At 45.9% G+C, this 13,289-nt stretch overlaps 1 protein-coding gene across 6 annotated transcripts in view; it reads right to left on the reverse strand.

The window, feature by feature from the left end:
• The window catches only part of LOC110531840 (neurexin-2), a 1,034,463-nt gene that overhangs the window by 937,339 nt on the left and 83,835 nt on the right, over positions 1-13,289 (reverse strand). For all 6 annotated transcript variants that reach the window (XM_036987703.1, XM_036987707.1, XM_036987704.1 and 3 more), the window contains exon 2: positions 243-1,660. In XM_036987703.1, coding sequence (XP_036843598.1) covers positions 243-945 — 703 coding nt within the window. In that variant the 5' untranslated portion in view covers positions 946-1,660. The remainder of the gene's footprint in view (positions 1-242; positions 1,661-13,289) is intronic.

Genomic DNA, 13,289 nt, shown 5'->3' on the forward strand with positions numbered 1-13,289 from the left:
ACATACACATTAGCACTGGGGGCTTGCTTGATTTGCACTGCTTTGAAGAAGAGGATGACAGATATTAGCAAGCTTGCCTCTTACCTATATTATGCTAAGGGTTTTTTCCTAGTACTGAGCCGAGCCAAACCAACATGGACTGAGATGTCCCGGTTATGCATTCACCACAGTTGCTGGAACCATGCTAAAAAGGAGCATTCGAAACAACTGGTATTAGCTAGTCAGCCAGGTCATGGTCTCACCTTCCTTGCAGTACTTTCCCTTGTAGCGGGTGTGTGTGCAGTCACAGTGCACCTCGCCATACTGGATGGAGCAGAAGCCTCCGTTGAAGCAGGGGTTCTGCTTGGTGCACAGATACTCCAGGTCACTCTGGATGCCCTGGCTGTTGAGCAGGGTAGGGGGCATCTCACCCACCTTCAGGTTGGAGATCAGGCCCAGGAATGGGGGCTCGTACTTCACCGTGCTGGACGTAAGGGCTGAGAGGCGCACGTCGGGCGGGATGCCGCCCACAAACAGGTCACTGACCACCGCCATCTCCTTCCGCTTGGACTTGACCTCCGCCACCTTGGTCTCGCCGTCCACCATGAGCAGGGTCTCGCGGAAGTTGCGTGTGAGGAGCACCATGTGCCAGCGGTCATCGTTGACCCGGGTTTCCATGTGTAAGGTGGCGGGTTCAGCGCAGTGGATGGCGAAGCGCAGCTGGAGGCGCCCGCCGGCGATCAGCAGCTCCATGAAGTCGCAGTTGCCGCCGTCATCCAGGTAGAGCACCAGGGCCTTGCTGATATTGGTCTTCAGACTGAAGCTCAGCTCGCCCACCGAGCCTGCCTCCCAACGCCCGTAGCGGGCCCACTGGCCGGGGGCCCCGCCGAACTCCAGCGCCCGGGTCGTCACCAGCAGACTGAGGAACGCCAGGGGCCACGCGGGAAACCTCAACCCCCTCGTCATGGTTGTGATCCCAATCCTAAATCCCTATCGTCTTCCTATTGGTTCAAATCCTCCACACAGGGACGTAGCTCGGCCTAGCGTAGTTGCAGCTGTCGTTGTCGTTTTTGTTTGTTTTTTAAGTGTAAATAATGGTTGTTACGTCTGGTACTCGCTAAGGAGAGTTCTCTAGGCTGGGGAAAGTGTGGGAGAAGCAAAACCCTCACAGGACCCAATTCCAGATTCCTACCCTGCCGATTCAGCAGTTCTCTCTGGATTTGCTCTATTTCTCTGCTGTTTTATCCGGTCTCTCTTCTGCGTCTCTCCATTGGTTGGTGCCTCTGGGACTCACAGGGAAAAACGAGGACGGTGGACTGGCAGGGGGAATTCCGATAATTTTACACACAACGTGCCGTCCCTCAACTAAACTCCTTACTCCAAATAGAAATCCCAGTCCTTGGAATCCAGATATAGCTTTTTAGGAAAACTAAGTCAATTTTGTGGCAAGAGATACTGTCAGTCTGTACGTGTTCAGAGATGTTGTTTTTGGGAAAGGGGGGAAAAGGGGAGGTAGAGAGAGCACTGAGGAGGAGTGTGTCAGAGCTGTCTGGTGTTACATGGACAGCAGGGTGTGTTCATGACTCCAATGGCATTAACCCCTTCCTCTCCTGAAGCCTCTGGTTGGTCCACCACAGCTTAGGCTGGCCTGGGTCCCCTCATTGTCCCCACAGTCATGGATCTGGAAGAACACAGACAAAGACATGTTATTAGACCACATGTAAACCTGGTGCTTTGTTTAACTGAGGTGCTTACGTGAACCACACTCACGTGATTAGTAACCTTGCACGAGACCTGAAGATTTGCATTAGAATGCCTAGTCTTGTGGCACACAGGAGACCCTGGTTCCAATACAGTCTGACGCACATGCATATTGGGTTATTGTTGTTGTTGTTGTAGTAGTAGTAGTAGTAGTAGTAGTGGTAGTGGTAGTAGTATCAGCATATGTATAACTGAAGACAATATAAACCTAACATGTAAAGTGTTGGTCCCATGTTTCATAAGCTGAAATAAAAGATCCCACAAAAAGCTTATTTTTCGAAAATGCCCTAATCGTTTTCCCTTGCCAATATAATCCATCCACCTGAAAGGTGTGGCATATCAGTAAGCTGATTAAACAGCATGATCATTATACAGGTCCACCTTTGTCACACAACACAATGCCACAGATGTCTCAAGTTGAGGGAGCGTGCAATCGTCATGCTGACTGCAAGAATATCCACCAGAGATTTTGCCAGAAAATTGAATATTAATTTCTCTACCATAAGCCACCTCCAACATCATTTCAGAAAATTTGGCAGTACGTCCACCCGGCCTCACAACTGCGTGTAACCACGCATGCCCAGAACCTCACATATGGCTTCTTCACCTGTGGGATCGTCTGAGACCAACCGTGCGAACAGCTGATGAAGGGGAGGAGTATTTCCTTTTTCTGGGGAAAAACTCATTATGGATTGGCTGGGCCTGGCTCCCCAGTGGGTGGGCTTGGCTCCCAAGTGGGTGGGCCTATGCCCTCCCAGCCCCACCCATGGCTGTGCCCCTGCCCAGTCATGTGAAATCCATAGATCAGGGCCTAATGAATTTCAATTGACTGATTCCCTTATATGAACTGTATGTAACTCAGTAAAATCGTTGAAATGATTGCATGTTGCGTTTATATTTTTGTTCAGTATAGTACTAAAAGTGTATGAAAAATATGCATTACAATCGTCCATTTGAGCATCTGCTTTGTAGAGGAAATACACAAATCAATTTTCCTCAGAGACATCGACTACTCAAATGAATGTCCTATACATGCAATTCCCTACTGGGGATTTCTCCGTTGGAAGTCTAGACTAGTGAAAAATGTGAATATGTCTGGTATGAAGTTCAACATTCATGTGCATGATTTACTAATAGCCTAGCGGGTGTATGTCAACAGCCGCTCAAAACGCCTCGCTCCATCCTTAACTGCCAAATACAATTGCTCCTAAACACAGTGCATAAAGAGCCATGGAATAGAACGCTTACTCTAAATCCATAACTTGACTTTCAAAATCAGTGAGCAATGAGGCAATCAATAAATCGCCATTGTATGAATGCACGTGCTGTAGAAAACCAACCGTGTTTATGTAGGCTTCATGGTCTCCACCTAACTGCGCACATACACACACTAAGTTGGCTCTTCAGCAGGGTGCTTCGGCATGGAGTCAATGGCTGCCAGGATAGCAACTCTTGACCCTTGGCCCTGGCCTAATCCGTTCCCATTATTTCTCAAGAGATATTTAATTTCCATCGCAGACAGTTCACAATTATTGCTTATTGCCATGCTTGACTGCCTGACTTCAGAATGACAACTAATGATGACACTATCCCTGAGCTAGAGAGAGAGAGAGAGAGAGAGAGAGAGAGAGAGAGAGAGAGAGAGAGACAGAGAGAGAGACAGAGAGAGACAGAGATAGAAAGAGATACTGTAGAATGACAGTGACAGAGAGAGCAAAACAGAGACCGAGAGAGAGAGAGCATATGAAAGAGAGAGAGGGAGAAAAGGGCGATAAAAGTAATGTTCACACGCACCAGCGTGTCATGCCTTGAGGAGAGAGAAGAAGAGGGAAAGAGAGAGAGAGAGAGAGAGAGAGAGAGAGAGAAAGAGCAAGGGAAAGAGCGAGAGAGATAGCTGATTTATTTTAGTTACTTACGGATGGGAGCCAATGCTAGCTGCGTGTTTGCATAAGATTGTCTGCTCTCACACACTTCCCCATAAATTAAGCCCTGTATAATAACATTCATAGATCAAAGCATTATTGATATATGGACAGTTCCAGTGCAGATTATGGAGCTGTGACTTCTAATAAGAACCGATGCCAAGGGAGAGAGACACGGCAGTGGGCCTCCTTGGAAGGAGGAAGATGCATCTCTGAAAATGCACATCTATATTTAAGATATTCAAATGGGCCAAATCTGACCTTAACAAAATCACTTCACTAGGACACACTGTATACTTTAAACAGCTGACATTACAAACCATTGTGATTCGTTTGCTGCAATAGCAACCACAATGAAAATAATTGTGTGTTTATATAATTGACAGTGGGGATTATTTATTTCAATGAAGTGTTATGTATACTGTGTTTCCCCGATGGGTAACTAGAATTGGAATATTCCCTCCTCTTTGCATTTATTCATTAAGTTTGTTTTTTTTACTGTCTGGGAATCTCTGCATGGTGTAATGTAAAGAGGGAACATCTCCAGATTGTGCTGTATTGTTTTGGTAGGGGCTTTCTGTTTTGTATGGATAAAAGTGTACTCTCTCTTATGTCTTGTGTTGGGTGGTTATTTGGAGCTCTGCACAGACTGCCTGGTGATAGTCTCAAATCCCAAGGACACTGAGAGATAACAAGCCTCAGGAGAAACACTAAAGCCCAAAGGGTGTGTGTGTGTGTGTGTGTGTGTGTGTGTGTGTGTGTGTGTGTGTGTGTGTGTGTGTGTGTGTGTGTGTGTGTGTGTGTGTGTGTGTGTGTGTGTGTGTGTGTGTGTTTGAGAGATATACAGAGAGTGGAATTATTTTGGGGGGAGACATCCTTATACCGCAGTGGGTCTGTTTTTCAATCTACGAGACTAAATGAGGCCTGATGTTTTGCGTTTTCTCCAAAACACTTTTCTGACTGCCAGCAGGACATCCATTTGGCTTTTCCTATACCTCGAGAACCGTGGGTTGATACTTTCTCACACGCCATGCTTTTCTGGCTCTCCGAGCCAAACCGTCTAGCCTGAAGCAAGCTGAAACAGAACAAGAGGCTACGGCAATCCACGCACGTCCCTGTACCCCTGACCCCTTTTCCTCAGCCGAACGATGCCTTGGCAACTCGTGAAGCGAACTCTGACCCCATTACTTTCACAATCATTGCATCGAAAGCCTCGACAGAGCTAGGGTTGCTTTCTGCCTTTTCTTATTCGCCCGGTTCAGGGTTTGGAAGCAGACAGTAGTGTTTCATGGGGTTCCAGCAGTGTTAAACTCCTCCAGGCTCTTTCCAAAACCCTTCAGAATCTTTTTTTATCCCAATGATATCAAAGCTGTCTCTCGCTGAAGAGGGTCAGGGTGTTGGCAGAATAGTGTTCTGTGCTCGTTGTTGTTGTTTCACTTATGGCAGTGGTTATGGTTGTTGTTTGTAAGGATACTATACCGCATGTTCCATCTCACTTGAGACACACACATACACAGGAAAACAAAAACGTATACAAAGCGAAGCTGGTTCAGAAGGGAAACCCGAGTGTGGTCGCATCAGCGATAATGCACCAATTAGATTCAAATCAAATCAAAGTTTATTTGTCACGTGCGCCGAATACAACAGTGAAATGCTTACTTACAGGCTCTAACCAATAGTGAAAAGTAGAAAAAAAGTGTGTGTGTGTGTGTGTGTGTGTGTGGGTAAGTAAAGAAATAAAAAAACTGTAAAAAGACATTTGAAAATAACAGTAGCAATGCTATATACAGACACCTGTTAGTCAGGCTTATTGAGGTAGTATGTACATGTAGATATGGTTAAAGTGACTATGCATATGTGATGAAAAGAGAGTAGCAGTAGCATAAAAAAAGAGGGGTTGGCGGGTGGTGGGACACAATGCAGATAGCCCTGTTAGCCGATGTGCGGGAGCACTGGTTGGTCGGGCCAATTGAGGTAGTATGTACATGAATGTACAGTTAAAGTGACTATGCATATAAGATAAACAGAGAGTAGCAGCAGCGTAAAAGAGGGGTTGGGGGACACACACAATGCAAATAGTCCGGGTAACCACCTGTCTTATGGCTTGGGGGTAACAACTGTTGAGAAGCCTTTTTGTCCTAGACTTGGCACTCCGGTACCGATTGTCATGCGGTAGTAGAGAGAACAGTCTATGACTGGGGTGGCTGGGGTCTTCCTCAGGGCCTTCCTCTGACACCGCCTGGTGTAGAGGTCCTGGATGGCAGGCAGCTTTGCCCCAGTGATGTACTGGGTCGTACGCATTACCCTCTGAAGTGCCTTGCGATCGGATGCCGAGCAATTGCCGTACCAGGCAGTGATGCAAAACATGCTCTCGATGTTGCAGCTGTAGAACCTTTTGAGGATCTCAGGACCTATGCCAAATCTTTTTAGTTTCCTGAGGGGCAATAGACTTTGTTGTGCCCTCTTCACGACTGTCTTGGTGTGTTTGGACCATTCTAGTTTGTTGTTGATGTGGACACCAAGGAAATTGAAGCTCTCAACCTGCTCCACTACAACCCCGTCGATGAGAATGGGGACGTGCTCGGTGCTCATTTTCCTGTAGTCCACAATCATCTCCTTAGTCTTGGTTACGTTGAGGGATAGTTTGTTATTCTGGCACCACCCGGCCAGGTCTCTGACCTCCTCCCTAAAGGCCGTCTCGTCGTTGAGCAGACCTACCACTGTTGTGTCGCAAACTTAATGATGGTGTTGGAGTCGTGCCTGGCCATGCAATCGTGGGTGAACAGGGAGCACAGGAGGGGACTGAGCACGCACCCCTGGGGATCTCCAGTGTTGAGGATCAGCGTGGCAGATGTGTTGCTACCTACCCTCACCACCTGGGGGCGGCCCGTCAGGAAGTCCAGGGTCCAGTTGCAGAGGGAGGTGTTTAGTCCCAGGTTCCTTAGCTTAGTGATGAGCTTTGGGGGTACTATGGTGTTGAGCGCTGAGCTGTAGTCAATGAATAGCATTCTCACATAGGTGTTCCTTTTGTCCAGGTGGGAAACGGCAGTGTGGAGTGCAATAGAGATTGCATCATCTGTGGATCTGTTTGGGCGGAATGCAAATTGGAGTGGGTCTACTTCCATGCGGTCTATTTAAGTTCACCAGTTCTGCACATGGCTTCCTCGATGCCGGATGTTAAGCTCACGTATGCGCTGGTGACAGACTCTTTCGCTATCTCTCTGACACACACACTGAGGCATTTGGCATCCTAGTGAGTCTGGGGCTATAAATCTCCGCTCCTGAGAGGAGTGGCGGTGTCTCTTCCATCAGGCAGTCTGGTGCTGCTGCTAATTAACCACAAATCCATGCAGACCCACTCTTCATATTCAGAGAGAGTGTGAGAGCGAGTAGAATAGTAGTGGGGGGAGAAAAAAAGGGGTAGATATCGCAACAGAGAGGGAGGAAGCAAGAGGAGGGAGAGCAGAATAGAGGGGGAAGAAAGAGACAGACAGTCAGACCGAAATAGTGGGATTTCAAAACAGTAAGAGGGAGAGGAGTGAAAGAAACTGTGGATGCCAAAATCAAACAGACGGTCTCCATTTCAGGGCCAAGATCGAAAAGCAAACAGTATATGGCACAGTGCCTCAGTCAGTACCATTAGGCAGTGCTACTCAAGGCATGAGTTAGTATAGAGCAGGGGTGTAAACGTTTAAACATTACGTTTAAAATGAAATTAGGAACCTTAAAAACAACGTGTTTTTTCCCCCCACCAAATTTTAATCACAGTGCAGTTATCACAAAACACATTATGTTCCGTGTCATAGCCTAATTAGATGATAGGCTATGAAGGCCTGGGGAAAGTTGTGTAATTTAAAAAAAGGTAGAAAGGTAGAAAAAAGGTAGAAAGTAAACAGCATAGTGGGTCAATTTCAAGAATGTTTAAGCGCGAGGTTCAACTTCTCCGCAGTTTTGGAGCCCTGGCGACCACCATGTGAACGGCGTGAAGCGAACCCTGTGCAAATACTGTGTGTGATTGTGCGAGAGCGAAGAGTTGTATGTAGCTCATCCCCCATATCCTACTTCTCCATTGATGATTGGCTCTGCTTTACTGAAGTTGCAAGACATTAAAAGCCAAGAAAATAGACCTAGTGCATGGTTCTGACTAAGCAACTCGTCAGTCTCCTTCGCTCCAAAAATACTGTGTCTCAGGAGTTGATTCCTAGCGGGTTCAAATGTTGACAAATTGGAGTCGAAACCGGGGCTCGACGTGCAAGAAGTCAAGGAATCAATTATTTTGGAGTTGAGTCTTTCCCACTACGTTGTCTCTGTCGTTAACGGTTGGATGGATTTACTTTTGATACAGAAATATACTTAACGGTTAGTTATCCTGTATGGGAAGTCTCTTATTTTTTTCTGTGTCTGTGAGAGTGAACAAGAGACCAAAGAAAGAGCAATGTCTTGATAATATCCCCTTTAAGCTCATCAATACCCAGCACATACTAGCTGAATGCTTTGTTACATACCCATTAATTCCCTGCAAGTCCCAATTACCCCGGTGCTCCCTAGTCAACTAGGGATCATCACAGCCCCCTCCCCCCCCTACATCCTCCCTCTCCGCCACCACAGACAAGCCCAGGCACATCACTTAGTTCTGCTGACAAGTGACTCCAGGGTTGAGCGCACTCATAGCTTGGAGTTTCTGTGCACAATCGATGGAGAGATCTCACGCCTGGCTATGGAAGCTAGGGAATTATTCCCAGAGAGCTTCTGTTGTATGGTAGAGGAGACCATGAGAAGGCTATTTTAAGCAGCGATCAACACTCTACTGAAATGCCAAGCCTCCCTCCAAGGAAGCACACACACAAATGCAAACACACACACACACTTAAAGTGGAACTGGCAACACTTTAGCTACATAACATCTAAAAAATCTGTTCATATACACTTGCAGGAAGAATATGACACTTTTAAAAACATTTTCTGACAAGCATGAACTTAGATATGGTCATTTTCACATTTTAAATACATCCTTAGAATTTTGGGGAATTGCATATAGTGAGGCATTTGGGAGAATTCTAGAGCGATATAGAGTGGGAAAGCGACCGTGCATTTGGACTGTTAATAAACCTTGCAGTAAATAAAACCTAATAAAAACACCTGCCTCGTCCAGGACTGGAGTCTACGCAGACCGTGCGCCATAGCCATTCAGAGCTACAGTAGGCCTTTAAAAACAAGCCATTTGCCACACGGGCCTGCCATCAGTCATTGTGAACTGGACTGTGTGTTTACAGGCAGTAGCAACAGCGCGACTTTAGATCATTAGAACGCTTTCGCCAAAGGCCCATAAAATACACCTGAATGGATTTTCTACAAATATATAAATACCACAGGAGTCCTCTTACATTTGGGAACTTTACAGTCCAATTGATCAAAACAACCATGAAAAGGGCAGGCTCCCTCTCCCTTAGTTATGCACATCAACAACAACGAGATCCTCAACTAATGCTAGACAGAGCAAGAATAATAATTTTTCAGCTAGTTGGCAGTCCAAATTGCACTGATAAATGATGGGGAATAATGAAGTTGGCTAGCTTGCTACTTCCAGACAGAAATGAGAACCCCTCACTCGGACGATTTGATTCGCCCTAGCAGAGCTGATTAGGCTGTTTACATGTTATCTAGAGCGTTCGTGACTAACTATTCCTTTTTTTTTGCCTATGTTCACTGACACCGGTCGTATTCAGCAGCTGTTTTTTTTTTTTTTTTTACATCATATAATTGTTTTATTAAATATTAAAACATACAATCTAACTGCAGTGAAGCCGCTCATCATTTCCATTACAGACTCCCAACATTTATTTATTTTTATTTTTATTATTTTTATTTCACCTTTATTTAACCAGGTAAGCTAGTTGAGAACAAGTTCTCATTTACAACTGCGACCTGGCCAAGATAAAGCATAGCAGTGTGAACAGACAACACAGAGTTACACATGGAGTAAACCATTAACAAGTCAATAACATATTAGAAAAAAAAGAGAGTCTATATACATTGAGTGCAAAAGGCATGAGGAGGTAGGCGAATAATTACAATTTAGCAGATTAACACTGGAGTGATAAATGATCAGATGGTCATGTGCAGGTAGAGATACTGGTGTGCAAAAGAGCAGAAAAGTAAGTAAATATAAACAGTATGGGGATGAGGTAGGTAAATTGGGTGGGCTATTTACCGATAGACTATGTACAGCTGTAGCGATCGGTTAGCTGCTCAGATAGCAGATGTTTAAAGTTGGTGAGGGAGATAAGTCTCCAACTTCAGCGATTTTTAGCAATTCGTTCCAGTCACAGGCAGCAGAGAACTGGAACGAAAGGCGGCCAAATGAGGTGTTGGCTTTAGGGATGATCAGCGAGATACACCTGCTGGAGCGAGTGCTACGGGTGGGTGTTGCCATCGTGACCAGTGAACTGAGATAAGGCGGAGCTTTACCTAGCATGGACTTGTAGATGACCTGGAGCCAGTGGGTCTGGCGACGAATATGTAGCGAGGGCCGACTAGAGCATACAGGTCGCAGTGGTGGGTGGTATAAGGTGCTTTCGTAACAAAACAGATGGCACTGTGATAAACTGCATCCAGTTTGCTGAGTAGAGTATTGGAAGCTATTTTGTAGATGACATCGCCGAAGTCGAGGATGGGTAGGATAGTCAGTTTTACTAGGGTAAGTTTGGCGGCGTGAGTGAAGGAGGCTTTGTTGCAGAATAGAAAGCTGACTCTAGATTTGATTTTAGATTGGAGATGTTTGATATGAGTCTGGAAGGAGAGTTTACAGTCTAGCCAGACACCTAGGTACATATAGATGTCCACATATTCTAGGTCGGAACCATCCAAGGGTGGTGATGCTAGTCGGGCGTGCGGGTGCACCCAACATTTAGCAGACTCACATCCAGAGCAACCCACAGGATCAACCAGGGTCAAGAGCCCCACCTTGACCCTTGACAGATCTCCCACCAGGGGAAAATCGGGGACCCGAACCAGCGACCTATCAGCCACTGGCCCAAGCTCCCAACCACCAACCATCTAAGATACCCCACAGTTCCCTGAGATGAACAAAATACAAAAAAAAAGAGAAATGCAATGGAAAACAGAAAACAACAATGCAAAAACAAAAAGGACATCAAGGACAACAAAAATCAAGGCCGACTGCATGCGTTAGAGTGCATGTCTGGCGCTACTTACGTGTGTGTGTGTGTGTGTGTGTTTGTGTGTGTGTGTGTGTGTGTGTGTGTGTGTGCGCATATGGACACACACACGTAAATGTGTGCATTTGAATGGGTGTGTGTGTGTGTGTGTGTGTGTGTGTGTGTGTGTGTGTGTGTGTGTGTGTGTGTGTGTGTGTGTGTGTGTGTGTATGCAAGCACTTGCGCAGCCTCAGGCAAACAGGTATTGGATGTAACAGCGTTGCCCCTCAGTGTCATTCAAACTTACTTTTTTGTACTTTCTTTTATCTTTGGCTGTCATTCTATCCCCCATCCAGCAACTCCACTCTCACTTGTCTCCAGTTGCACATCCCAACCCTCAGTTTCACAGGAGGTTGGTGGCACCTTAATTGGGGAGGACTGGCTCGTGGTAATGGCTGGAGCGGAATGGTATCAAATACATCAAACACATGGTTTCCAGGCCATTCCCTCCTTTCCAGCCATTATTAATGAGCCATCCTCCCTTCAGCAGCCTCCACTGCTCAGTTTCCCTCAGCCCATCCCACCTATATCCGAAGAGAGTGGCAGATGTCTTGTCTACACGCCATACAGTGCATTCTGAAAATATTCAGACCTCTTGACTTTTTCTAAATTATGTTACATTACAGCCTTATTCTAAAATTGATTAAAATGATTTCCCCCTCAATCTACACACAATACTCCATAATGACAGTTTGCAAGCAAATACATGAAAAATACAAAACTGAAATATCACATTTACATAAGTATTCAGACCCTTTACTCTGTACTTTGTTGAAGAACCTATGGCAGCGATTAGAGCCTTGAGTCTTCTTGGGTATGATGCTACAAGCTTGGCACACCTGTATTTGGGGAGTTTTTCCCATTCCTCTCTGCAGATCCTCTCAAGCTCTGTCAGGTTGGATGGGGAGTGTTGCTGCACAGTTTTTTTCAGGTCTCGAATGGAGGTAGTAAACAACATACCAGACCAGCTGTGATTTACATCCTGATAGCAATAGTTTTTGGGGCTACCAAGAAATGTATTGGTGAATTATATTTAATCATGCATTGAACTGCAGCCATCTATTCTGCCAACAATGCCTTACTGTACGCCATGGAACGTTGAGTTAAATAGAACCTATTTTTAAACCTCTTATAAAGTTGGTTTTGTAGCATAAACTGGGAGTTTGATATTTTTGACTGATATTATGATTGTTTGTTTCATATCTGCAAAGTAGTTCAAACGCTGTCAGTTCCACTTTAAGTGTGGACACACACACACACACACACACACACACGATCACACAAACACACAGACAGACAGTCACGATCACACAAACAATCACAAACGCCCTCCACCAAGGGAAAAGCTGCAATGGCGAGCTGAGACAGAGGCAAAGACCACCCACCGAGACAGAGAACCTCATCAAGACATCAGCGTTGCACAGATCAAGACAACAAAATGGCTGACAGTGTGAAAGGAGAATTAGTGTGTGTATGACGGAGAAAAGCTCACAAAAGGTTTTGGTAGACAGAGAGAGGGGAGCGATGCAAGAGTGTGTGTGTGTGTGTGTGTGTGTGTGTGTGTGTGTGTGTGTGTGTGTGTGTATGTGTGTGGGGGGGAGCTATAGAGCGAAGAGACCAGCTCCATCACATCAATGACACTTAGTGTCTGGAGCTGTATTGCCATTGCAGACTCCCTACCTACACTTTATAGCCCCCACCTTGCGCGTATATACACACACACACACACACACACACACACGCACACACACACACACACACCTTTTGGGGCCATTATCGAGCACACACCCCTTATGGGGCCATCATCCGTCAGTTTACGTTCCAATCATGACCAGGCCAGAGTGAGAGAAGAAGGGATCTGTACTATTATTGCTGAACTGTCTCCCCATTCATGGACTAACTACCTCTCTCCTCCCGCACACCTCCTTCTCCCTCGCTCTGTGACGCCAACCTCCGCCTCCTCTCACTGATCACCCTCTCTCTCGCCCTCTCTTTTTCACATCCTTCTGTCTCTGCAGTCTATTCCCCAGCCTAGAGAGATCAACTCTCAGCACTACAAAGGGAGCGTCAGGGAGTCGCAGGGATTGCTGGTTTAAATCATGACAAAATGAGTTTTAAGTGCTGCAGACTTAACGCCCGGAGTGAAGGCATCAAGGCACTAGTGGTTGAAGATTACAATTGTTTTCTAAATGAGATCTGTCGTAGAATATGAACCTACGCAGCTGAAAGGATCCGGGTGTGTGACTATGTCGGTGTCCCTCTGCATGTCCTTCTGTGCATGGGTGTGTACATAACCACATGCGTGTGTGTTCAGTGATGTGACTGTGTGTGTAGTATGCAGTGGTGTGCATATGTGCGTGTTGGTTAGTCAGTGCCAGAAGATGTTTTTGGTAGCGGAGCACAAGGCTTC

Source organism: Oncorhynchus mykiss, chromosome 9 (assembly GCF_013265735.2).
Source record: "Oncorhynchus mykiss isolate Arlee chromosome 9, USDA_OmykA_1.1, whole genome shotgun sequence".
NCBI classification, from domain to species: Eukaryota; Metazoa; Chordata; class Actinopteri; order Salmoniformes; family Salmonidae; genus Oncorhynchus; species Oncorhynchus mykiss.